General features: G+C 41.2%; 1 protein-coding gene and 1 long non-coding RNA gene across 8 annotated transcripts; one reads left to right on the top strand and one right to left on the bottom strand.

Annotated features, from left to right (window-relative positions):
- Nucleotides 1-1240: 1240 nt before the first annotated feature.
- On the bottom strand, nucleotides 1241-27985 carry pip5k1ca (phosphatidylinositol-4-phosphate 5-kinase, type I, gamma a). Of its 7 annotated transcripts, XM_032526851.1 has the most exons (17): nucleotides 27851-27985; nucleotides 27213-27343; nucleotides 26724-26841; nucleotides 24255-24407; nucleotides 21164-21463; nucleotides 20274-20482; nucleotides 19362-19445; nucleotides 19174-19222; nucleotides 17451-17535; nucleotides 16456-16617; nucleotides 15879-16020; nucleotides 15042-15074; nucleotides 14640-14759; nucleotides 10057-10324; nucleotides 6227-6295; nucleotides 4968-5057; nucleotides 1241-3787 (listed from the first exon to the last, which is right to left on the bottom strand). In XM_032526851.1, the coding sequence occupies exons 1-17, from the start codon at nucleotides 27935-27937 to the stop codon at nucleotides 3785-3787; spliced, it is 2103 nt and encodes a 700-aa protein (XP_032382742.1). In that variant the 5' UTR covers nucleotides 27938-27985; the 3' UTR covers nucleotides 1241-3784. The 7 variants fall into 7 exon arrangements, with proteins under 7 accessions (XP_032382742.1, XP_032382746.1, XP_032382745.1 ...); XM_032526855.1 differs by lacking the exons at nucleotides 4968-5057; nucleotides 6227-6295 and adding an exon at nucleotides 9693-9738; XM_032526854.1 differs by lacking the exon at nucleotides 4968-5057.
- Nucleotides 15989-21412, top strand: LOC116696112 (uncharacterized). The gene is made up of 3 exons (XR_004333624.1): nucleotides 15989-16228; nucleotides 16436-16673; nucleotides 20248-21412. It is a non-coding gene; the product is annotated as an uncharacterized LOC116696112 (long non-coding RNA).

The following is a 27985-nucleotide window of genomic DNA, read 5'->3' as shown; positions in this document are numbered from 1 at the left end:
GATTGAGCAGTATTAACCAAAGCAGCCTAAAAATATTTCTAGCATGCTGACTGTTTCACAATGTTGACCAAAAGGTGAGGAAACACCAGATTCAGTACAGTTAGAATTTATTTCAGCATTGTGCGTTCTTTTCTTTTCTTTAAATTTTACTTAGGAACATAGCCAATCTCCAAACAAATGATATGGTATTATTTGGAAATATGAGATAATATACTGTACATCCAACCAATACGATAGGCTATATTATGTATTAATTGCCCCTAAGTATACAACAATCCCACTGTTAATAAAGCACGCTATTAACTAGCAGTTAAGTCATGTAGTACTGTTTACTTTGTATTTCCACCTTTTTTTTTACTGTGATCAAATTCTTAACACATACAGACCGAGTAGATTGTCATATTTGCAGGTTGCGGTCACTGTTAAATGAGTGGAACCGTTGATGAGGTAATTTCGGTATTCCTCAATTTACAGGGGAAGGCTGGATTTGAGATTCCTCCTCAGGCATGCTGGTTATCTGATGTATGGTAGAGCTACCCTCTACTGGTAGGAATGGACACTTGATGGTCTCTGGCTGTGCTAGAGAAAAGTAACTTTATCTTGAATGGTTCCAAATGGCCTCAAATGATCCGACCTTACCAACTCCCACAGCCACATTTTCCAGATATTAGAACGGGTCTGGATAGCAATCATCTGTCCAACACTTTGGGCGAGAGCAAGATAGCTTAACAGCTAGTGGCCAAATGAACATGAAAGGACTTCATCATTTTTCTAGACCTTTAATGTGGCACCACCATCAGGTCAACATTTCTAAATCTAATAGACAGATTGTCATGTTCATTAACATCCCAAAGTACTATGGTGTTTCTTGGAACTGAACCTAGAATGACAAATACGACTGAGAAAGTGAAAACCACATACAGCAGTGGCTGTGTGGACAACTGATAGTGAAACAATGTATTATGTGTCATTGTTTAGTATTGAGCTTATATTTTTCCCTTATTTAATTCTACTTTGTTACATATACATGTACATCTAGTCGTATGAATTACATAATTTATAGTTTATTGATTTGTAATACGATCACAAATAGAGCTAAATTGATCCCTAAAATACAGTCAAACTAAATCCTTCAAAACACTGCTTTTGTTTGTCATGTACTTGTATGTAATACGGGTACAAACGACTCATTTCCATTTCCGACTAGATGATTTCAACAAGGAATCAATAAAACATGGTATGACATTATCTCCATGAACAATTCATAGAACTGCTTTATTTTGTATTCATTCTGATTGAGTCCAAACACGCACACACATACAGCCATCTATTTATCCTCATGTATAAATAGATGAATATACACAGATATACATAAATACACATTTCTGATATGCATATTCATTTTGAAATCATGCTATGTCTCTGTCAAGGACTCTCCCTATTGGATGAGGGCACACAGCGATTTGAAAACACATACACAAAACAGCTGAAACAGTTGGAAGAATTCCTATTGATTTGCATGTACAGTAAAACCCACAAATCGTTCAATGTTGGATATCTTATGAAGACACAGCTGTGGTTTAGACCATAAATATACAGCAGCTGCATCTCAATAAACACACTGAAGACAACGGTACAGTAAATTATGAAGATTGCAATCATTTCTTGCCCAGCAGCAAAAATAAAACCAAATAAAAATAATATTCTCCGATTCAAATGGAAAATATATTTGTATATCTTTATATATGTATTTATAATTGTATGTACACATTCTCAGGAGCACAACTATGAGAAAGAAAAATAGATACAACAGCACAAGTGAAAAAAAATATAAACGATAGGCCTACATGTAAGATTTCTCAATAAGGCAATAAAAATAAACTTAAAAGCTAGACTGTACAACATATTGCTGCTATGGTCTCCATCTGATGAACAACAGCAAACTGATTACAATTGGCCACTGCACGTCATGGGAACAAATTGATTTCTATTTCACAATGTCTGACATTGACGTTTCCTCCGTTACACACTAACACACTCAGAAACGTACCAACCAACTGAAGATACGGTTTCTGTAAGTTAGATTTTAAAAAATCAGTTTGTTGAACTTTAACATGTCTTACTTGAGAGTCATAAGATGTCAGCCACAGAGAGACTACAGTAAACACTAACAATGACTGATTGACTTCACCCACACCCACACCCACACACAATAATCCTAAAAGAAATGCTGCCATAATATCAGCCCGTGTGAGCGGAAACAAAGAAAACCTAATTTATGTTTATTTGGCCTCTATCACTAGTTCATTTTCAGGTCCTCTTAATAAGTGCAAACAACATTCAACCCATTAACAAACTGCTGTGTCTCACCAAGTCAACACTGTGTGTTCATCCAAATATACAGAATACAGGTACAATATCAACTGCAAATACTACATCTGATGCTCTACATCTACAAACACTTGAAATGTCCAGTCAATGGATTTCTTGTCATGGGGTGAGGGCGACCAGATATAGCAACAGTCACTGATATGCTCATTATTTTTCCACTTAAAATAAAATATGAATTTATATTGTGATTTGTGTGCATCTGTCCAAAAATAGGGCAACACTGGAAGACATTGCAATGATGTGAAGGTTACTATAATGATTGACAATGTCTGTTGCCTTAGTGTTGCAACTAAAGCCTTCTGTTATGAAGGCAGGAGTTACAAGCCTCAGCCGTTTCCACACAGGAGATGTAGTGAAAAAAGTAGTTTAAAGTTTACAACTGGGAAAATAAAAAGCTGCAGAGATGGGAGTATAGAAAACAAAAAGAGAACATTCTTTGGATGCAAATAAAAAAAATTACAAAAGTAACAGAAAACACTAAGTTTGGAATAAAATACAAACGGACAAATAAATAGAAGGGACATGTAGTGAAAGAAGAAAAGCTTCTTTTGACCAAACGATGGTTATCGGTGTAACTCCAGTTCTACGAGCACAAGCAGAGCCCTCCAACACCACAGGCCCCAACACTCACTCCTTACTCAGCACACTGCTGCCTACATGTGGCCGCATGTCCTAAACTCTCAGATGGACGTCACAGGCAGCAAGGAGACCTGAGCAGGACGAGCAGCAGCAGTGCGAGAGACGAGGCCAATCTGGACCCAAAGGTCACCAGATATCATGAAAGTTATCATCTATCTTTTTGTGTTGTCAAAATGTCTTTCAGATGTTTAAACTGCTTTCCAGGTGAGCGGCAGTGAGCGACCAAGCCTGTAGAGCCTGTGGAGCGCTGTGCCTGTGTGAACTAGAACATCTTGTATCAATGCCTATTAAAAAAAAGTATTCACCCCACTTGGAAGTTAGCATGATTTATTGTTTTATGACATTGAATTGAAGAGGATTTAATGTGGCCATGAAAACTTCCAAGTGGGGTGAATACTTCTCATAGGCACAGTAAGTTACTATGGCCTTTCTTGTATGTCAAACATATAAGACTACAGCCGTACACGCACTACTGTATGTCACACATACACATTATTATTGAATTTATATTATTTGTCATTTGTCAAGGGTGAAAGGCAGGGTTGGTTGGAAATCAGTGATGTTCACCACTGTCAGGATTTTCCCCCACTTTCTGGTACGCAAGTCACTTTCCCCCTTAGTGTGTTCGGTTTCTGTATGCATGTTTAAAATCCTGGTTCAGACAGAGATCCTGCTGCTACCGCTGAGGTCTGGACTTCAGACCGATGAGTCCTCTCCAATGAGACGTTCGCTCCTCTCTGCCAGAGAACAGGGCTTACTGTTGGAGACAGACAGAGTGCATGTGTTAGGCAGAGTGTACACGTTTTTATTTCCCCAGGGTATAAAATGTGTTTCTTTTCATGCGTTACTTGCAATTGATAGTGTAACAGTGAGCCGTATAATAAGAATGCATTTATAATGTAAAAGGGGAAACAGAAAAATAAAAGAATGAAAAAAACAAAACATGAAAGAAGCCCAACAGCCAGTTCCTGTCATCATGACCGATATGATAAGGCGTCATGTTTTTTATCAAACAGGAATTAAGTTAGGCATGTTTTTCTAATGTTTATATAAATATTTTCTAAAATCTGTTGTCACACACGTTTACCAAAACTGAATTGGTTATTAAATGACTTGATCAGGAATGTTGGCACAAAACTTGCAAGGGACATTCCTGGTGTAAAGATGTGTGTGAGAAGGTGAATAATAAAAAGAGAAGGGGTAAAATTCAATGGTCAATGACACCTTATCAGAGCACAGTGTGTGCTACGCTGCTATGCTGAACAGAGTAGACAAAACCCCACACAAAACCTCTAAAGGAAAACAGTCAGAGCTCACTCATTTGACGCCACGTTTTTATCACTTTGTCTCATAAGCAGATAACTCTATCTGGGGTGAGAACATTTAACACTTAAATCGTAATACTGAAAATGAACTCTTTAAGTAAACTTAAATTACTAAATAAATACTTAAATTAATATATAATTGCATAAAAAAAGTCACCCACTTTGCCTACGATTGAACAAAATGATGTCCACATTCTGTAAACCGTGACTCCTCTGCGAGTTTAATGTACATATCTTTAGTGGGACCATCTAGCAGCATGAGCTGTGGGAATGTGGTGATGCATGAGTGTAGCGGCTTCACGCGGGCCGATGAACAGGATGGCTGGTCGGGGACTAAATGGTCAAGCGAGCTGCAAGTGACCATTTCCACCCACTTAGTAATGAGGAATGGATGCTGTAATGTTGGCACGGGTTTCTGGATGCAGAGTTAGCACTTTTGAACATGAGAAGCTTGTTTTACATTTACTGTAGAAGCTTCTCACGCAGGTAAAGCTACAACTGATCCTTTCCAACCTTGTCACCACAAGTGAAGACTGAACACAACTGACTTTTTTTCCTGGTCTAAGGAATTCTTCCTGTCCTTTATATTTTAGTCTGATGCTTCTCACTTACTGTCTCTCTTTCCCAATCCCCATCTGGCAGGGCCTTAGACTCTGAGCCATAGTGTAGCGGAGAGTACACCCAGGTCCTGTCGTCTTGAGGCTGTTTTTACACACCCACCACAGCAGAGGGGGCCAGAGGGACAGAGGAAAGGCCAGAGGCACAGAGACAAGCAGCAGGGGCAGGCAGGAGAAAAGACACAGGAGATCACAAGAGAAGAAAAGACAAGACAGGAAATGAAAATTAGGGATGCAAATAGGAGGAAATGTTGCTGAGAGACATCGGAAAGTGTGAATTTGACATATCAAGTAAAAATGTTAAGAGTGTAAAAGGATGTGTTAATCCTTTTGGAGGTTAGCCGACTTGAACACACAGATGAAAAATTTGGCAAATAACAGGTTGTAGCGGTAAGGAGAAGTGCTGTAAGCAGTGAGTAAATAATAGGATGGGTCTTACTGACGTGTTTAAATTTGATTTCTTAGTGTTTGCCCTATTTGGAATAACTCTTGGGAAGCAAGGTGAAGTGTGCAGAGCGAGGAATGAGTCGCTGCATCAGCCAAACGGGGAGGATGGGGAGCGGGGAGGAGGCGGTGGGAATGGGAAGAGAGCCAGGATGCCAGGACAGTAAGACACAGAGAGCATCCTCAGTCAAAGCCCCCACCCCCCTTCCCTACAAGCACATGTGCTCTTTGCATAATGTCTCTGAAAGTAGGTTTCTTCTTACTTTAGTTACCGTCCCTTTAAGAGAGGGAGGCAGCTGTAACACGGAATGTTGTTGATAGGGATGGAGATGGGTTGATGTCACACACACAGTTTCTTTTTCACACTCACACTCACACTCACACACACACACACACACACACACACACACAACACACACACACACACACACACACACACCACACACAGCTCAGCACGTTGGAGCTAACAGTCTATCCACACAGGTGCAATGGAGGGGAAGAGGGAAGCTGTCTGCGTGCGAGGAATCAAATAGAGATTACAAAGAAGATGAATACAAGAATAATGGAATAACTGGGAAATAAGATGTATTGTGTTTACCTGCCTCCCACACATCACAATGTGGAGAGTAGGTATTATGTTTTCACAAAAAAAACAGTAGGGAATACATCACACAAACCATGAGAAGCCGCAGAAACACTGAAATTTATATGTTTTGTAAAACCAACAGCTGTGCATTGGATTAATCTAGTCTAATACCAAGACAGCACCCACCTATAAGACTAGCACCATCTAACTCAGTTCTCACTTACTGGTAAACTGGACTGGCATTTCCTCCTCTGTCGGAAAGGAGAAACCACCCAGGTCCTCCCATCAGGAAACTGACAACCACATGGGTGTTTGTGGGACAGGGACAAACAAAAAGCGATGAAGAGAGACAGGAAGTGAGGTGGAGTGAGAAAAGTGGAAAATAAAGAAGCACGCTGAGGTGAAAATGGAAATTGGATTATTCTGAATGTGTGTAACCCAGCAGAGATACACTGGATGAGTCATTGCTGCCAGATCATTCTGTGTGTAGAGCAGGATAGATGATGGAGGTGAAGAAGACACAATGAGGGAGAGCGGACTAAAGCAGAAAAAAAATAAGATGTGGAGGACAGAGGTGAAAGAAGGCAGACCGAGAATCGTAGAAAGTGAATCTGGAGACTGCTGGTTGAATAATTTAGTCACGAGCCACTCTGAGGAATCTGTAAAGTGACAACACACACACGCACACCTGTGCCACTCTGTGACGTGAGCAATCTCACAGCTGAATGATGGGCTGTGTTTTCCCCAAGGAGTTACATGATCAAAAATGCTGCCATGTTTTATATGAAAAGGGAAACATTTTCACTGACACTTCCTTGTACACTTACTGTGTAATATACAGTTTTTTTCTTCCCCCCCCCGATTGCTAGACAACAGTGGGCGCAAACTGGAGTCACATGTGCAAAACTACAGTCTGCACAGCAGCAGTTCATGTGGACCAAACTCTAGTTCCTTTTCATTGCTTGAACACAGTTTTCAAAACTCTACACACTTATGCCATGTCTTAACCCCAACTTGCACAATACTGTGGAATTACAGCCCTTTGTTCAAATGCTAACACACTGCTGTCAAAATGGTTAACCACACATTCAAAACAGAATGGATTTAGTCTGGTGCCTATCAAACTCTGCTGATTGCAATTTTATGTGAAAGCCTAAACAGGTGTCTTGTTTTAGACTAGTTAGTGAACACATAGAGAGAGAAAGCCCCAAAAGCCTTTTTTTGTATACAAACACCAAATAAGAATGAAACTATTATCCGTTTGAGAGAAACAAGTAAAAGAGCAAAGATACCAATATTTTAGGTCAGATTACATATATAGCTGTAAGAAAAGAAGAAGTGAAAAACACTATATCTTTACAATAGTAAATATGCGTTCTGACTGTGTTTCAGAAAGTAATGGAGGTGAAAGAAATGGAAACACCACATAAATTAGTATTTAGAGATGATGCAGACATCCAGTGTGAAGAAAACTTGCTGCATGAAGCTGGAGAGAGGCAGGATCAGTCACGCTATTCTGTCACTGTAATGTAACTTTAGTTTTATCCAGTAATTCCATAAGAGACAAAATACTATATTGAAGCAAACTGCTGATTTTCATTCCTTCTTGTTTACCTTACTTAGAAGTTTGTATATTATAAAATCGATTTCTTTTCTTTAAAGAAACTATTGAGTAGTGTGAAGTCACTCAAATTGTTCCAACTGGTGTTTGACGCTAGTGTTTTTACTCTCAGCGTGTTCTGAGTGACAGTGCGTGTTATCTCAGTGTGTGTCATCTCAGTGTGTGTTATCTCAGTGTGGGGTTTTTCATAGTGTTCGGTGCGCTGAGCCAGTTTTGAGGTACGTGTTTAGAGTTGTGTTGTTGTGAATGAGTTTTGCAGCTGATGAGAACCGTTTAGCTCAGATGACTGTTGGTAGTGCAGACTGTAGTTAGAGTTTTGCACATGTGGCACAGCATCATTTTGTTATGTATATAATAAATGCAAGTTGCTCGCCATAATGAGGACGGATATCTGATTTATTATCAGAGTCAAGTTAAAGCATATTAAATGTGATTGTACTCTTCAGTCTGTTTTCTTTTGCAGTATTGTGTGCAATTTGATTTCCTCTCTTTTCCAATCATAATAGACTTAAATGTACCAGCAGCAATTATGTAAGCAATGGATTTTTGCCTTGAGAAAATACTGACAGTTCACAATAATACTTTTTGTTTTACAACAACACTGAAATTGTCCAGTGGTTCTTGCTTTTTCCACGTGAAAGTTGAGGATCCGCACATAAAGCATTTAGTAATGGAAAAACCCGAGGTTGAGCGGCCATGCAGAAATGTGATTTGTGTGGGTCAAAAGTGATGATGATCATGAAGATAGCAGAAACAGACATGGATGATCAGATGGCTGACTGACTGAGCTGCTGAGTGAAGCCACAGAGATCCTAAAGGTTTAAATGTACCTGTCCATAATCCATATGCAAGACGTGTGAAGCTTTCAACCTCAGTTTGGATCCACGGCAGCGAGTTAACAGCTGATGAAACAACTTACTTTCACTTGGAGGTCAGGGTGTGCACAGTGTCACTTCCCCTCATCCAGCTCCTGCTGCAACAGAGAGTGTCTGGCTTTTGAAGCATGAACTAGGCATCAGCCAGAGACAGTCAGACGAGAGGGCTCGTAGATAACTAAGGGAGCTTTTTGACTAATCTGTTGGCCATTAAGATTTCTCATCCACAGGGTGAGAGGGTGTTTGATTCCTGATAAGAGAAACCCAATAGGAGTGCGGCAAGGTGGGAATGTTTCTATCTGTAACTGCGATCACTGGCCCTCTCTATCCTCCACCTGACACCCATACATTCATTTATAGCTGTGGCTTTGGGCACATTAAGAGCTGCCAACACAACTGATGGTAGCCAGTTGCTTTAAGAAGCACGTTTTTGGACTGAACATATGCAAACTGCAAAGTTTTTCCACACGAAATGAGCTGCTGAGTGTTTCTCTGTTCTGTTGGAGATCATATTAGACAGGAACTCCAAAGAGATATTGACAGGCTGACATGCTCTGCAATCACTCCAAACCATAGTGCGACCCTGCAATACACTGTTTTTAACTAAATAATTACACATTTTGGGAAATATGCTTTTTCTATTCTTATTCTTTTTTGCTCTGAGTTAGATGGGAAGATTGATACAACGCTCATGTTTGTACGCTACATATGAAGCTAGAACCAGCAGGCATTAGCTTAGCTTAGCATAAAGACTAAAAACAAGGAGAAACGGCTAGCCTGGGTCTGTCCAAAAGTAAGAAAACCGGCCTTACTAGCACCTCTAAAGCTAACTAACATGTTTGATTTGTTTGTTTCATCATTACAAACTAAAACCAGCAGAAAGCTAAGTGCAAGAAGGATGGATGTGCCAGATATTTCTTGGCCAGACGCAGTAACTTCCTGGACACTTGTCATCAATGTGAGGTTACCAGGCAACCAGCAAAGACCCAGCCAACAAATAGTCAAGCACATAGTCCTCCCTGCTTTCACACTTTTATAACAAGCTAAGCTAAGCTAATTAAAATGGTGTCAATGTTCACATGTAACTCTTTGCAAAAAAGCAAATAAGCATATATCTCAAAATGACAAACTGTTCCTTTAACTGAATACACCACACACTGCAAGCAATAACTGCACACACTGTTGTTCCCATACCAGCCTCAGTTGCTAGTCCCCTTCTGCGGTCCTTCTGTTAACGCCTCTGTGGGAGATCATATAGCTGAGTCCTTAACTTTATGATCATAAATACATTGATTATTAAAAATATATCTTATATCAGCCAATACACATTGACATTGAAGGATGTTTGGATGGCTAAAGAAAAAACAGATGAGAAGTGATGGAGCTAGATGTGCTTACTGTCTAACAGGGATTTAAAAGAATCTTAAAGTGTACGTGTGTGTGTGTACATGCACTGCAATGTGCAATGTGTGTCTGTATGTGTGTGTGTGTGTGTGTGTGTGTGTGTGTGTGTGTGTGTGTGTGTGTATGTGTGTGTTGAGGGTTTTACTTTACTTACAAAGTAGATATCTGTGATTGGCACGTCATCTTCATCATCGACAGAAGCCTGGCTGGTGCACCCTGAACCGGACATCTGGCTGGCCCTGTCGGCCTCCATCACTACCTTGGGACTGGACGGGGCTTCACTGGCCGCCCCTGAACAAGACGGAGCAGCCGGGGCAGACGAGGAGGAGGAGGAGGCTGCCTCAGGTGCTGGTGAAGAGCTGGAGGGTGGTGCTGCTGCAGCAGCATCAGCAGCCTCTGCGCCGGCTCCTTCCTCGACCTCACTGGAAATGGGATTGAGTTAGTGTTGCCCTGTTTTGTTTTTTTAAAGTCTGACATTGTGGGACCCCCCTTAGACAAAATTGAGACACCCTGTAATAATGCTTTGGGGCTGTAAACAGTGGGTGTAATATTACCAAGGATTCAGTTACACTTTGGGCTACAAGTTGTTTTTTTAAGTTTTATTTACATTTGGCAAATTAGCACCATCAAAAGTAATCAGAAATAGCTATTAGCAGTTCCTGTCTGCAATACAAGCATAAGTGTACACACAGTCAGCGGATTTCTTTGATACTGAAGAAAACTTAAAAGCTTGACTTCTCAGGCAAGTTTTGTAGGTCTAAGGAGTGCATTTTTCCTATGATTTAAAAACGTTTTTATGGATGTTTATTCAGAATTAACATCAGAGATAATGACATTTCCGGTAAGTGCAAGTCACAATGAATCTATCATATGTGTATGTGTATCATCTCTGTGTGTCCAGACTAGACTGAGTCAAGACTCTGAAAAGGAGTGTGATTTGTGGGGGAAATTGTTCCAATCACGGATGCTAAAGTTTTTAGTTCTTTTCAAGATTATTTGTGGGGCATTTTTAACCCTTTATTCAAACAGGACAGCTGAAGACATGAAAGGGGAGAATGACATGCAGCAAAGGGAGGCAGGGCAGAGTCGAACATGTGACCGCTGCATCGAGAATTAAACCTCTATATATGGGCGCCTGCTGTACCAGGTGAGCTACCCAGGTGCCCATGCTAGGGTTTCAAAGGTCCTATGGCATGGCAAAATGTTTACTTTAAGAGGTTTTTTACATTAATATGAGTTCCCCCAGCCTGCCTATGGTCCCCAGTGGACTAGAAATGGTGATAGGTGTAAACCGAGCCCTGGGTATCCTGCTCTGCCTTTGAGAAAATGAAAGCTCAGATGGGCCGATCTGGAATCTTGCCCCTTTTTAGGTCATAATGGGCAAGGTTACCTCCCCTTTCTCAGCTTTGCCCGCCCAGAGAGTTTTGCCCCACCCAGAGAGAGGAGAGACATCATGGCTTTCAAACGAGCAAAGTGGCAGTTGGTCAAGCCCCCCCCCCCCTTCTCCTCCTCAAAAGCTACAGACTCAGAAATGGCACATACTAAGGAAACCTCATTGTGGGACTGGCTCTAGTGGCTGTAATTCTGCACCAAGGCTAAACTTTGTGAAAAAGACTTCCGATATGGTATTAGGGGACCACAAGTCTATATAAAAGCATCCAAAGAGCACCATATCATGGGACCTTTAAGTTACGTTAATTGTCCCCATGACCTGTGTCACGGCCACTGCTGCAAATGTTGACTGTATTGATAAGTAGGCCAAACTACAATAACTAGCTTCCTGTTGTTTTGAGAACACATGCACCTGTCCATATTCCTGTGCACATTCCTTAATTCCTTCAAAAATAATACTGTGAATATTATATAGAACTATTGTGTAGTCATTCTTACAATGGCTCTGTGTAGTATAAGGACAAAATATACAAGGTTGCCTACACACAGACACACATACAGCAGTTGCCAACACTGACAGCCATTAATTGGGTCACTTAACATAAGCCACTTACCTGCAGCAGGACAGAGGAACAGGACCAAGCTATCAGAGCTAAAATTCAACAGATGTGTGTGTGGGTGTTTGTGGTTTAAGCTCAAAGATTTGCCAACTGGGTTCGTGCTGCCACAAGCCTTTATTGTTCCTGGCCAGATCATCCACAATTAGAAAGCTTCTCAGCTTCTGAGTTTGAGCTCAGCTCCACCAGAGGAAAAGCCCCGCAGTTGCTCAATGAGGCAAACAAGCTGAGTTGGCGTCTCAAAGAGAAAACTGATTGGCTGAATAATTGAAGGGGACACGATGGGGGTTGCAATCCAGAATGTCCCTTTCACCATCTCTCATTTTATTTAGACATATCTTTAAAACTGTACATAACACCGTACCTTTGTCTCTTTGTATATCACACTCCCCATATTTCATTTGCTGCTGTTCCCTTTCTCTATATTTAGTTTTTCTCTCTCATTTACAAAGACTATTTTTGTCTTTCTCACCCCCCTAGTCTTACTTCACACGTCGGTCTTTCTGTCTAATCTTCTCTTTTTGTCTTTCTCTTCCAGTCAGTCCTCCCATTTCCTTTTCTAAGCTCCATCTCCTTCTCCTCACACCCATACAACCAGTTCTTCCAGCAGTAGATGAGGCAGCTCAGAGGAGTTGGCTCAGTCAAATTCAGTTGAGCCCCCCCCCCCCTCCCCGCCAGCTCCTTCTAGACCCCCCGGCCATATGTCTAGCCACTGCCTTCTCACCATCAGACCCAATTATTCCCTTGGTTTCCCTCGCCAATCACACCCTGACCCTGACCCAACCCCAGCGTAACATGTGAAACCCACTGCCATGTTCCCATCTGTTTGAATTCAGTTTATTTCATGCAAAGGTTTGTTGTGTTATGTAGTGTTTTCTTTGTCTGGTGCAGTTTCACTTTTAAAAAAATATAAAATGCCAAACCAACTAACTTTAATTATAAAAGCAGGTTAGATCAGGTCATCCCAACTTCATGGGAGCAGCCCAGGGCCTGCAGGCATCCCGCCCCAATGCCCTACTTCTACTGTCTGGTTCCCCCATGTCCTCCTCGGCCCCGTGTCTGCCTTGCAGTGTTGCCCCATAAATAAACACGCACTGCTGGTACAACGCAAATATTTACATGCATTTGCATGTCTCATGACCTAATTACTGTAAAGTAGATGCCTGCAGCATGTTTCTGTCCATAGCAGAGGACCCCAGAGTCCAATAAAACTGCTTTCAGCGTTTATGTGTAATATGTCAGGAACTGTGTGTGTGTGTGTGTGTGTGTGTGTGGTGTGTGTGTGTGGGGGGGGGGGGTGTATGTGATGTGCTTATCTAACAGCTGGCTGGGCCCAGATGAGACAGCAGGTTATTCATAGTTCAGTGTCAAACTGAGTCATGTTGGTGATCGAGGTCGTGTAGGGCTCATATATCTCTCAGATACAGCGCTGACTATACAGTGAAAAGGATGCAGACATGTGTGTTATTGGTTTATATTATGATCTATTTAGTGTATATGGACATACTATATATTTAACATTATGGAGACAAAGAGACATCATTTTCATTTAAATATATTTTTAGTAGTAAGTAATTTTGGTTAGTTTGAATTTCTGTCATGACAAGAAGGATCTGATACTGTTGTTACTACCGTCTCATGTCCGCATGTGTTCCAGAAGTATGCACAGAAAATGTGTATATTTTAATTTAATTATTTGTATTGAGCCATTAAAAGCTCTAAAGCTTTGGTGCGTAACTTTTTGATATTAATAAACATCTGTTACATTCAAGGAATTTCAAAAAGAGAGACTACAAAGCTAATTAAGACTATCAGCTCCACACAACTCTCTCTGTATTTCTCAGTATGGCTGTGTTCAGAAGATTATGGCGTCCCGTGACTGTCCTGCGCAGAAACTCAAGTGAAGATTTTTACTTCTTCTGAACAGTCCATCATGTTTTTTTTTTAATATTCTCCTTTCCTCCTTAGCTGCTAACAAATGCATCGATTGGGGGGGGATGGGGAGGGTCATTACTTGGAATTCCTCATGGGGGCGACAGAAACTGCGCACTAGAGCCTTAAAGGAAAAATCCATCACATAACAGAATTTGCATGGTGCTGTGCTTCTATTTTTGTGCAGTAAAGCCAGTATTCACAAACACAGACAACTGAACTGACTGACTTGTTATCAGAGCATTGTGATTGAAGAGAGTACTCAACTGATGTAGTACTTCTATAACATTGTCTTCATGGCCTCTTGGTTTATATTTCAGATATTTCATTTAATTGAGTTATTTTAATTTAATAAATTGTTTTTAATTCATGGGTTACAGTTACAGATGTGGATCAGAACATGTTTAAGTAAATAATCATGGGTGCTGTCATAGCTTCTAAGGATTTCTTGCATTAGTTATTGTCTAAGAAGCAGCTCTAGGATTTGATGACATTGTCTCTTCAGTCTGTTCAGTTATAGTTAAGACTCAAAGTTATTGATTTAAAGAAGAGAGCTGTGAAGTATTATACCATTTGTGAATTGTATTGTTCTTTTTTGGCAAATAATACCTTGAAAACCAGGCAGTGATCTACCCTATCGTTACAAACAAGTGCATCAGATCTACAGCAGTGCATTTCTTTCTTTCATGTCAATTTTGTCTCATTTATTAGACTTCATGACATGTTTTGATGCACTGTAGGATCTAGAAGTGGTCACACGTTAGTGTGCAAATTCACTGGGTTCAACTTTGTGTACCTGGTTTCAGGTGAAGGCTGTGGAACGGAAAGGGTGGGCTCACTGTCGTGTCTCTTCAACTCCACCTCCACTGTGATGGTCTGCTGATCCTCCTCACGCACCCGCAGCTCCTCCTGGGTCCTGAACACAAACAAACACACACGAAACAACACGCACAGAGGTGTGAAGCGTGAAGAACAAACACGGCCCACACCTTAGCAACAGGAAGAACGGGCCTTCTCATAAACACACCAACCAACAGCCTGACCTCACATTCATCTCTTCGATCCACCCACCACACCCAGAAATGTCTAAAGCTGTGAAAACATGAAGTTAGCGGGCGTCACAACTTTGTAAAAACAGCTCAAAAGCTGCTTCAAAAAGGTTTATGAAGTAAAAGTAGCATTCATGCCACCGACTCACCTCCCGTCATGGGTGAGGGACTGGGTGTGCCTCCTGGAGACAGAGAACATAGTGTTAGTACAAGCTGTAGGTTGTATGACAACAGAAGCAGCTGGCTGACAACATGTTGGTGTGGCTGTTTAAAACACTCACATGAGCAACAACAGATTACCACAATAAAAGAATCTTTTACTGTTATGGAAATGAGACCTGTTAACACAAAATACTGGTAGAACCTTTTAAGATAAAATTGAAAGAGAGAAAAGAAAATGTTTAATTTCAGCCCAATAATACATAGATAGATAGATAGATAGATAGATAGATAGATAGAGAAGATAGATAGAAAGATAGATAGATACTTTATTGATCCCCAAGGGGAAATTCAAGGTCCCGTGGCTTACAGACATCACACATAACATAACCATACATAAGAGGATGATAAAAACCCAAAACAAACAAATACACATGAATTATATGGACAATAACAATAGTGGGGAATGCTAAATCAGCATTTGCACTAATAAAAGAAAAGATACTAAATAACCTGAATAAAGAATCCACATGAATGTACTAAGGGATGTATAAGCAGGAGACGCTTGCAGTGACAGGGCAAATATATTGTGCATAAGGTGCTCTGTCAATGAATCAAGACTTAAACAATAAGAATACAGTAACATCAATTGAAATGTCAACTGTACTTTTTAGTACATATAACATGCCAGTGAATGCATTTTTCTCTCTTAGACATATAAAAATATGAAATGAATGTTATGCTATTTGATTGCAATGTGTGTGTTTCAAAGTGTGTTTCTGTGTGTGTGTTTGTGTGTGTGTGTGTGTGTGTGTGTGTGTTGGCACCTGTAGCGGGGGTTCTCTGCTGTGTCAGAGGGGGATCTTTCGGGGATGGACAGAGAGGTGGTGGAGGAGAGGGTGGTGGCAATTGACGCAGTGGTGGCCTCTTCAAACGACGGAGGAGTACATGAAAGCAGATCTGGTCGCCCTGCAGGACAAGAGAGACAAGTTTAAAGAAGCGAGCTTGGGTCGGGAGGTCACAGGTTCAATCCCCAGACCGGCAGGATAAAAATCTGGGTGGGGAAAGTGGAAAAATGGCATTTGAGGTGAGCAATGCTCTTAACCCCAACCTGAGCTCCAGTGGAGCTGCTCAATGGGAAGCAGATCAGACTGGTGCTGTACCGGGCAGCTTCCAGGTAGGAGTGTGGAACTGTGTGAATGAGAGGTTGTTGTTGCAAATAAGAATCTGTTCACTATTAACTTACCTGGTTTAAAAAAAATGAATTTTACTCTGAGAAGCAGTGAACTGTACAGAAAACAGGACTTTATCTGTCTGCAGGCAAAGTCAGAACTCTAACCACTGATGGTTTTCTATTATCTGTGTCTGGTGATCTTGTGTACAGTGAAAACAGGAGTTATTTACCCTCATCCTCCAGCGTTGGGAAGCTGCGAGCTCCTCTCAGGTCGTAGATGTTCTCGTCTCGCTCCGAGGGGAGCTGGCTAGCTGACCAGGCTGCACCAGGACCAGCAAACTTAGGCACTGACAACGACACACGGCCCTTCTTGGATGGCGATGACTTCAGAGCTGAGGGACAATACACAACAACACATACATCAACTCGGGAAAACATGGGACGTGTGGTATGGTATATATTGATCTGCCACAATAAAAGGTTAAACCTATGTCTAAGTAAATTAACTTTCTATTACAACAATCCCTGTTCTAGTAGATGTCTGTTGGGTTCTTTTTTCCTTTTGCTCTTTTAAAAAAAAGCCACTTTGTATTTGGTTTGAACACTCTTATTTCTGGGTTTGGGCTGGGTTGGAGTGGAGAACTGTGAAAGTTCTGCGTCTATAAATAAACTACATATTTTTTCTGATTTACGTTCTGGTGTTATACCTCAAAAATAAAACTTGCAAGTTGTAAAAAATTGAAAAAAAATCCCAAAGTTTTTAAACAAGTTTATCCACATAAATCTCAGCATCATCTAAACATCAGACTGATTACAGCTGTCGTTGCAGCAGATGAATGTGACGTGTTTATCAGTGGCAAAATAATTCTGACCGGCTACATGATTCACAGGATCTCTACATTGTAAGGCTGCAGCATAATAAGGCAAATTAAATAGTGAATTGCAGTAGACACTAAAAGGTTTCAAAATCACATCTGCCCTCCTCCTCATCGTTACAAAGAGTTATTTCTGTGGAAGGAGATGAAAAAGAAAGCCGCACAAGGATCAAATGGATGTTTAACTCTCATTTGACACAAAGCAGCTCCTAATAAGGCAGTTAGCGGCTGCATCTGATTTTCCTGTCAAGACTCGGCAGTAATAGAGACAAAGGCCTGGCATCTGACATTTGCGTCTGTGGCTCTGTATTGACTATGTAAGGCATTGTTCCGATGCAAATTAAACTCACAGGAGCTCTTCTTGAAAACTGTGCTGCTCATGAACTTGAAGAACCTGTCGGCGTAGAAGCCTGGCCGGTGGACTGATACCGTGTCCTGATGGAGAGTCCGAGAGATTAATGAGACAATCAGGGCATGAATAAAACGATCAAACCAGTGCTTAGAGTAGATTAAACTGTCTATTAGTCCCTTTAGTTCCCTATTTCAGTCATTCTTTTCTCTAGGTCAAACCAACACAGAAAAAAAAGACAAACGACAGGCAGACACGCAGTCAGACAAGGGTACAGACACGTCTCTTCATTATTTATGTTGCAGCAGACTGAGATCAAACTGCCAGCAGACTGACAGATGACACTTGGTGTTTGGTTTGGACTGATGGAAGGAAGGAGAGAGGCATGGAGGAGAGTAAGGACGTGAAGGGACAGCAGTTTCTTTTTTTTTTTTTTTTGCATCAGCATCACTGGACTTTACTATGATTAACATCTTTGAAGGCATTCCCCTAACTGAGGCAACTGCGTGTAACAGAGATAGAGTGTGCAGTACCTATAATAATCAGCAGTGACGCACAGGAGGCTGTTACAGGCTTGCTTGCTCGCCCACATATATCTTGCGTATGAGTGTGTTTCAGAGTTGGAGTGTGGAGTGAGTAAGGAGATGTTGAGAGGATGGATTCTATCTTGAGAAATATCTGGTGATTGTGTAAACCCCAGAGCAGATTAAGAGATGTGGGGTGTTTTTCTATCGTCAGTTTGCTTATCCCACCACGGGGATGTGCTTCAGCTACATTTATGCAACAAAGCCTGTAACCCTGGCAGCACACCACAAATAAATGTTGCATGTAGGCTGGTATGAGCTGCCAATCCTCATGGTTCAGGTTTGTTCATGGAAGTAGAATAAAATTGAATGTGATCATGATATTGTTGATATTAAAATATTATGTATGATTTATTTTATATGTGGCATTTTGATGCCCACACATTTCTTTTCAAAATGTATAAGGAGATTGTTTCAGAAACCAAAAAGACATATTGTATATACGCACACTTTTAATTAAAGAGTGAAAATGTACTCATGTCATCAGGAGAGTGTGCAACATATTCAAGTTCAATAAAGGCTGACTGTTCATAAAGCTGATTTAATACAAGCAAAACTCAGAGCACACAGCTATATTAAATTTTAGCTTAATAAAAGAAAACTGTGGCTGGTGATGGGCGTAAAATTCTCATTTTAATAACACATTGCTCTGCTTAGAGCTGACGTCTAATAAGCGTTAATACTCAAACACAACCATAGACCATAATGTCTCTTGATAGAGCTGTTACTTCTCCAATAACTGTGTGTGTAAGTACAGGGAGGGCAGAGCTACTGGGCCAGGAGATGTAGCTGTCCCGGTTGGAAGAGAGCAAAATGGAGAGGTAAGGGACAGAAAATACACAGACAGTTCTTCAAAAACAATAAAGTTTGCCAGACTTAAAGCTAATAAAAGTCCTCACAGACACAAAGAACCGGAGAAATGCTTAAGGCAATCGTTTGAAGGATCTGGGCGTCGCTAAAACTATCCTAAGAGAGGGCCAGACTGTCTGTAGGCAAAACCAGTCACTTACTGTAGTTGGATAATGTAATACAAGAGAGAGTTAGGATAAAAACAATTTGATTTATTTCCATTACCCGATTAGAAAAGATGTGTCCAAAATATGTAATGAGTGTCTATGTAAAAAGCTAAAAAAAACTCACCCCGTCATGAACCAGAGCCTTCCATGTGTGCTCCAGCTTCTTGATTAGCCTGCAGAAACAAAGAGAAGCACAGTTTAACACAGTGATGTTAGGTGTGTTTGTGTGTGTGTGTATATATATATATATATATATATATACACACATGCACACACACACACACACGACTATACGACTACTGTGTTGATCACCTGTAGGATTGCAAGATGTCGATAATTCCAACGTAGAGAAGAAGTCTTTCCCCTCTTCCATTCACAGCTGGGATACCGCCCATCCTGAAATGATGAGCAAAATAGGGCCGGAATTAAAAGAATGTCATGAGGTCTATGCAATAAGATGCTCTTAATTTACAGTTTAAAGCCTGCAGTACTGCAGTTTTCACTAAAATGTAAAAAGAATTTAGGGTTTTCAGTTGGAGTCATTCCGACTACGTTCACTTATTCATGCAAACTAATCTCACATAGACTAAAGCACCGTCCTTCGCTCCTGTCTCCATTTTTTATAGCTAGCAGGTTTTGGCCTACAGCCATACTGCCAACCTTTTAATCCACACCGAACCTAAGCACAGCCTGAGATCTTCTGGTACTACTGACTGTTTGACGGCTAAAGCTCAGGTTTACCATCAGGGTCATTTTAAAGTGCACAACCTGATTCCGTGTCGACTTTTATAACCCCCCTTTATTGAACAGGTTAAAGATGTCAATTGTTTGCTTGTGAAATATTGTATGGGATTTGCAGTTTAAATATAAGCACTGAAAGGGAGTCAGTCAAAAATGAAGCGTTGAAAGGACTTCAAGTGTCAGTTGAAGTGTAAACATTAAAAAGTGTTCATTGTTTAATAAGAAGCTTTTTTGCGAAAAAGGAGAGTGAAGTGTTAGCACTGAAAGTAGTTGAACTGTCAGAAGAGTAACAGATGAAAGCAACTAAATAAGTGCTGATGAATAAAAGGTTATTACTTTTCATTTATATTGCACTTTATTTTTTTTATATGCAAGTCTGAGAGATGCACTCTGCCCTTTTTTTTAAAGTCCCAGCAGTCCCATTCAACACCCAGTTATTTTGTTCTTTTGCCAACAGCCTGTTGTCCCTCTGTCTCAACTCACGTGTCGTCAGTGTCGATGGACCCCCCGCAGGCCGCTCCTCCCTGGATGGACTCCATGGCGGTGGAGTACAGGGCCTTCTGCTGGGCCACGGGCCTCTTCTCATCGCTTTCGCTCTGGGAGCCTTCCATCTGCCTCTCCCTCTCCGCCTGGTCCATGTTGTGAACTCCGAGCAGCAGACTGTAGTCCATGATCTTAAAGCTTTCCAGCACCTGGGCAAAGGACATATACAGACGGGTGTTCAATGCGCAGTGACTGACAGACACGTGACGTATGAATCTGGGTGACAGCTTGTATCAAGGGTGCAATAACAGTGTCAGCACCAGAGGGAATGTGAACTGTAACACTGGGGGAAATGAATGCTATACAGGAGACACTGAGCTAACACTGAACAGTGATGTACACATTAATCAACAATGTGTAAGAATAAGAAAAAGTGCGCTCCCAAGCGCATGCACTATAAAAGTAAATGTGAGGTGGTGATTTACAAGACAAGGGCAGGCCTGCTACCAAACCAGACACCTTGTTAAACCTGCAGCTCGTAACAAAGCTCTAATTTACAGCCAGGGATCCTGGGAAAGCCAAACACTCATAAATAGCTTTTCTCTCTCTCAGCATTCCTCAGTCTCACCTCCATCCATCCATCATGCTCTTTTTTTAATCAGGGAACCATACTATCCTGGTTTTCCCACTCCATTCCATTTCCTTTGGTGGACTTTGTACTCAATTTCTCTTTATCAATATTCCCATATGAGACTCTGCATCATGGCATCACTTTATCCTTCCTTCTAACGTCCCTCTAATCCTTCCCTCTAACCATTCCTGCCTAGTATCCTCTCTCTCTCTCTCTCACATAAGAGCTGTAATGTATCCCCTCCCTCCATCTAACTCACCAGGCAGTCTCTCTGTAGGGTCTTGACCAGCGCGTTGTATGTGTCCTGGTCCAGCATCAGTCCGTCCTGCAGGTCTTGCATGAAGTCCAGGTCCTTGAAAGTGGGCCTGGCCTTCTCTCTTTCCTTCTTGGATGCTCGCCTCTTGTAGGTGGAGCCCTTCAGGTCGTATTTGAGGTGCATGCGAACTACGCGGGGAAGGACGTTATTCATCACCACCACGCGGATGTTCTTACCGCCCGACTGGACACAGTAGAGGCCGAAAAACTTGGGCAGCAAAGTGCGAGGGTTCTGATTCAAGTTCTGCAGAAGAGCGTGTAAGAGAAGGAGAAAGCCAAAGGTCTTTAAAGGTCTCATAAATTGGTTTCTGCTGCTGTCCTTTGACAGCATGTCGAGGCAAGACTTAACATTGGAGGAAATTGATTTGAGGGATTTAGTTGTGGGGGGAAAACCATTTTAAGGATTTAATTCTAAAGTGGTTGACACTTTACAGGAGGAGATAAGCTTGACACTTTCATGTTAAATATCTAAAAAAAACATGGATAGGTGATACATTTTCTGCGAATAGTTAACCAATAAACACACAATTGTCAGTGTACACACACTGTCCACACACAATTGTCCATTATTGATCGCATCAGAAATTCTAACAAAACAGAGAGCAAACAGAAGAGAAGTCGCTGTGCTATAAACAGGGACGTGGTCCCGTTAGAACTGTGATTACATTTCTACTGTCATCAATTGTTTTGATCATTGATTATTTGCAAAAGTAATTTTCCTAACAAATGTGCCAAACAGTCTCTTACCTCAATAACCAATCTGTACTGAATTTTTCAATCGTCGATCCAAACAAATGAGGTTAGTCGGGGTGGGTACTCAGTTAAAAACCCGCTTTGACCTGCGGACCTGGGCCAGCTAAATCCAAATTAGAGAAATGAAAGGGAAGAGAAAGAAACGGTGGTGTTGTGGATTTCCTAGCGGCCAATTTTACAAATGAAGGAATTTTCAGGGAGACCGGATGGTGCAATAAGATCTTTATTCAAACAAAAGATCTTAGGTATTTTCTGCAGAAAACAACCGGGGATCCTCTTCAGTATTTGGGAGAGTGGACTCTCACCTCGTGCTTCTAATCGGACACCACATGCATTCCATTAGACATCCCATTCTAGTCACCAAACATTTCTAAATAACACCATTCAAACCATTGACCTATTGCATATTGTATATCTACAAACGATATCCATGTAGTGATAACACACAGCATTTAGGAGGAGAAACAGACGGTGGAAAAAATAGAAGAAGGAATATGGAAGTATGGCTATAAGGCTCAGCAGTTGTGTAAGTGACCTTCAGATGAGAGAAACTGGTAGAGAGAGCAGAGAGAGAGAGCATAGATAGAGAGAGAGAGAGAGAGAGAGAGAGAGAGAGAGAGAGAGAGAGAGAGAGCATCCTCTGCCCTTAGCCAGACATGACCCTTCTGTCAATGTGAAGAGGGCAGAGCCGTGTCGAGCCAACAACACAGACACGTGAGGGAGAGGAGAGAAGAGAGAGAAGAGTGTGAATATGAGTGCGAAAGAAAGGCTGGAGAAACAGCAGATTAGAACATGAGGCAGGCACAGTGAGACATAAAGGGAAATAAATTACACTGAGCGTCATAGCAGCAGGGGAGAGGGATAAGACATTAAAACGTGAGAGGAGATGGAAAGACTAGGCGTATAATAGAAGGGTGAATACACACAAGGGAGAGAAGTGGCAGCAGGGGAGTTGGTTATGTCACTGTGATCTGTATGCTGCCCAGAGCCAGACTCCTCAGCCGGCCCACCACCATCAGCCAGTCAGCTGTGGAAGACACGAGGAGCTCCACCAATGACGGCCTGCGTGTTATCTGTTCTGTTTGCTACATGAGCCTGTTTGACTACATTTAGCCGTTTCGTGTGCAGCGCTTTGCTGTTTTGTTATTTTGTTCTTTGCATCTCTAGTTGTTGTTTCTGTGAGTCTAATTGCATCCATAATTATGTTTTGTGTGGTTTTTCCTCTTTGTTATCTTGGCATGCGTTTCGGTTTGCCCCGTCCGTCTGTGCTGTTCTGTCTCTTATCCCCAGTTCATCTGTTCTGGCCTCGGGCTAGAGCCCCAATACATGACCCTGAATCTCTCTGCTTTCATTAAACCTATTTTTTAGACTAATTACACCTGCAAAAATGCTTCAGGGCATTTAAGACCAATGGAAAAGGTCACGGTAAATGCACTGAGCCTTTAACGTTCCATAAATGATTAAATGAATTCCTGCAGGGATCTTTGGCCACGGTTGTCGCCACATGAATAAACACAAGGCTGAAGGCCATGAGCCTTAAGAAGCTGGAATAGTAGCATGGACATACATGGAGCGGTTGCTGATTAAATCTATTCAGAATGAGCCTGCAGACTGTGGCGTGGGTGGGGAGAGGGTACTGTTGGCACAGGCTTATGCAAAACACACCGGCCATCTCTTATGAAACCGCATGGCCCAAGGTTCCAGTTGGAGAGGATAGAGCTGTTATGTTTGCTTTATATGAGAAGGATGTCACGCTCGGAAGAGAGATTTCCAGGTTCTTACATAAAATAAGACTCAAAACGAGAACATCAGAGGGGGAGGTCGGCATTTCAAATGAAAATGTGTGTGCACTGCTCAGACCAAGATACGTGAACGCTGACAGGCTTCTCCCCGTTTTGTACAGTTTGTACAGTATGTTGTTGTGTTGAAACATGTTTTATTTTTCAACCTGCTAAAGGGACTAAAGATGTAAATTAGCCACAGGCTATAATACACTGTTCCTATTTTAAATAAATAATTCTCAATATGAATCTGTGTTCACTATATGCACATGTGCCTTGATAACGACAGCATATATTTGTATATGTTTTGTTTGAGCACATAGCTTTGTAAGCATGAGGAATATTTTTTCTCTATGCATTACCCTGCATGTGTGATGCTTACCATGAATGGAAAAGACGAAAACTACTGAACCTGAAAGTCATTGTTAAGGCTCAGTAATACCACACACAACACACACGCACACACACACACACGTACACACACGCACACACACAGCTTACCATGTAGTATCCAGGCAGTAGTTTCTGTAAGAATTCAGCCTCCTTGTGCATCACAGTCTTGATGATGAACTCGTCGTCCCTCGTGAGATAGAAGACCGAGCCGCTCGCTCCAGGATTGGACAGCTCGATCAGAGGCTCATTACAGAGGGAGTACTGCAGGAACACACAAAAACAACACACAAACGGACACACACAGTAAGTAAGAGAAAGGTACTTGGCAAATCATCAAAAATCCTAAACAAAGTGATAACCCCAAAAAATGATCTAATATTGTGGATTAGACTGCGTTTGTTAATCTCAGCAAATATAGGGTAGAAAATATTCTGATATTAACCCAAACACTACCTAACAACCCAAATAAAGAGATGCCCTGCGCCGGCTAAAAATGAAAAGCTGCTGCATGAATTCTTTGCACTTTGCTGAAGAGAAAACAGCTTAGTTTCCGTTGGGAGTTTGCGAACCCGGCTGTTATCACCAAGGCAATCAACGAGGTGACCAAATATTTTTGCACGTTTCCAACCTTTAATTTTCACTTACATGTGCGGCCAAATGCTCGCAGTGTGGAGCAACGTGCTGCACAGTAGAGAACAGTAAAGAAAGGATGGGCTTTATATTAGTCAACATCAATCCATTAAAATATGCCTGGACTTGACTTTTCACACATATGCAGTAGCACTCTCCCAACACTGTTGCCTGCAGTGCTGACAATTTGCTCCTTTCAAAAAAAATGTAAATACTAAATTTTTTTTTTATTTAAAAGACGGTGAACACAGACCGCATGTTGAGACACGTGTACACTATGAAAGTCCAAAATCAATAAAATAAATGTATCACACAAAAGACCACTAATCATGTAGAGACGTGCAGAAGCACACATGAATACACATTCTAATATAGATTAGATGCGTTTAGATGTTGAATAATGACTTTTGAAATCTAGCTTTTTTTAATACACAGATCTGACTCCTGCTAATATAATAATTAGCCTCCCCTATTTGATATAGCATTTGATATATATAGTACTAAACTGAACATCTTTGGGTTTTAGACAGGTCAAATACAACAATTTACTTTATCATATCACCTTGGGCTGTGGGAATTAAATAGATATTCGTCACCATTTTTTAACTTTTTAGACACAACAAATAATAAAAATGGAACTGGCGGATTCTGCAATGATTTATTAAAAATATTTAGTCGCGGCCCATTATGTTAACACCTTGAAATCTCTTCTGATACGCCCTCAATGGTGCATGACATTTGTTTTGTTTACACACAAAGTGCATGTTAAACATTTTACACATAAATGAATAAATAAAACATTCTAGTGCCCAGATGCTCCTCCCAAACCCCTCATTAAAACTTTGACAAAAAACACTTACAGGTGGACTAATCTTCTGGAACGTTAGCTACTCTACTGCCATGCTGTAATGTGATACTTAATTGACTGCACTGGGCTATTATTTTTAAATGGTCTACCTTCACAAGGGGTCTCAATTTAGAATCAGGTAGAGGGCAGCTTCCATGGATCTCAAAGAGATTCAGAGTCTCCCTTAAAAACACTGGCACAGAGAGTCTGAGTCCTCTAATTTAGGATGTTCTCTAATTAGACCAATTAGAGCACCCTGCCCCCCCAAAGATTGAGTATTTCCAATGGTAGTACAAGTGGCTAAAGACTTAATAAGCCAGTAAGTTTAAATGGATGTAAGCAGAATAAATGAAGACAGAAGAAAGAGATCTGTTGTGTCTTACCAAGGTACATGTAACGTCAGTGTACCTAGAGTCAAAATCTTAAAAATGAGTCTGCTGGTGATAACATGCAAGTTCCCAGATGTGCCCATATGGGGATGAGTGAACACAGGCTGGCTAAAAGAGAAGGCAGAAACAAGGCAGGATGTTTCCACATGGTTGGAGAGCCCATGCATTAAAGGCAAGAGCACATGGAACACGCGGAAACGCTGACTAAGCAGTATACAGTGTATACATGTATATTCTGCTAGACTGCTGCCCAGGGCCGAGCGGTGAATCACGCAGCCTGCGGGTCCTCCACGCAGATGAAGGGTGACAAGCTGCAGAGCTTCCTCCCCGCCCTTCAACCATCCTCTCTCCTCCCCTCTCTTCTCTCTTGGGCTGTTTCATGGCTTCTCATCCTCATTCTTCCCCTCTCAGCTCACTCCTGCTGTTGTCAACTTTATTAAATCCTTCATAAAAATGTCTGTCAACAGCTCTTTCTGTTAATTTACTCCACGTGTTTCATTGTCTTTTCCCAGTCTGGCCTCCCTTCCCTTTCTACCTACATCCCTCTCCATTGCTCTCTCTTGAGCTGATACAGTACTGAGGTTAGTAGTTCAATGTCCACCATAGCTCGCCAGCTCAATGCAACCTCAATTTTATTTTGTACCACATAGTTCTAACCATGTGGTGATAATTCACTTTATTCATTTAGGGACACACACAGTCAGATCTTACCAGGTAGTCATCTGGCCTGATGCCAAACAGTTCTCTGAAGTAGCGGAAGGCCACGGGAGCGTATGTTTTAAAGCGGAAGTCTGGGAAATGGTGGGCTGGAGTGAGGTTGCTTCCTTCACTAAAGTACAAAAAACAATCAGAGCACAGAAGATGAGAAGAGAGTAATCCAATTTATATTTTTCTCACATAAATATCCAACAGGCAGGGTTACAAATTATTGTTATTCATCCACCAGCCAAATGGCTAGTGAATGTTTAAATTTGACCAGCCACCCAATGGATTACTATTGTTTTTGTGGCTGGTGAGTGAAGCAAATCTACCAGCCACTTGAATATTTTAACAGCTATTGGCTGTTGAACCCTGCTAACAGGTAGGTTAAGAACAACATACCAGCAACATGCATTAATATTGTATTATTCATATGTGTACTGGAAACATACTACATGTTTACAGTATGCCTTTTTTTCAGTGTCTGGTTGCAGAAGAGACCTGGGGAAAAAGATGCTCTCCACCACGTAGAAGTCCTGCATCAACACATCTCTCTCAGGCTTGGAGCTCAGGTTGCCCACTGTGTACCCGATGCCCAGCTGGATGGCACCTTTCAAGGCTGAGGATGTGGTCTGCGGAGAGCAAGGCAGAGAGAGATGTGTACAGTGAAATAATTGCCCTTTCTTGAACCCTCACAGTCAATGAACAGTCCTATTCTTAGTTGGAGCAGATCATTTTAAAGAGAAAAAAATACAAGCATCATGCTTTTACTATTTTAACACCTTAAATATGCTAAATATATTCAAGATTCAACATTCCTTTTCTTCTCATTCAGCAAAACACAGAAATGTAGAGCATAAAAATGGCTCTGTATAATAATTAAAAACAGGGTAATAAATAGAGCTCCATTAACATATTTCAAAAACAGAATAAATCATTTCCAGTAGCATATTTGTCCATACGACTATGTAATGTATTGCACTTGGAAATGAATAAATGGTATTGCAATTTGCATAGTAAAGCACAGTTTATTGCTGTTTAGTTGAGTTTAGTAATCTGTTAGAAGTCAAGTAAAAAACGTTTTTCAGTCAGTTTTTTTTTAATTTTTTGCACGTTTTCGCATGTGTTGTCTTCAGGACCTTCTTGTAGGTAGTTTCCCCCGATGCATCCACCCCTCTGTGGCCAATCTTCTTTCCCTGACCAGGCTGGCCTGAGGATGAGGGCATCTGGCGAGAAGAAAAGAGCGAGAGACTTGTAATGGGGACAGGGTGATT

Source organism: Etheostoma spectabile, chromosome 9, assembly GCF_008692095.1.
Source record: "Etheostoma spectabile isolate EspeVRDwgs_2016 chromosome 9, UIUC_Espe_1.0, whole genome shotgun sequence".
Taxonomy (NCBI): Eukaryota; Metazoa; Chordata; class Actinopteri; order Perciformes; family Percidae; genus Etheostoma; species Etheostoma spectabile.
This window is presented reverse-complemented; position numbering and strand designations above follow the sequence as displayed.

Coding starts and splice junctions, on each gene's coding strand:
- pip5k1ca (XM_032526850.1), bottom strand. CDS start 27,937: ATGCCCTCATCCTCAGGCCAGCCTGGTCAGGGAAAGAAGATTGGCCAC. Junction 24,408..26,723: donor TCAGGCCAGATGACTACCTG/GTAAGATCTGAC, acceptor GTGTTCCTGCAG/TACTCCCTCTGTAATGAGCC. Junction 21,464..24,254: donor TACTGCCTGGATACTACATG/GTAAGCTGTGTG, acceptor GCTCTTCTGCAG/AACTTGAATCAGAACCCTCG.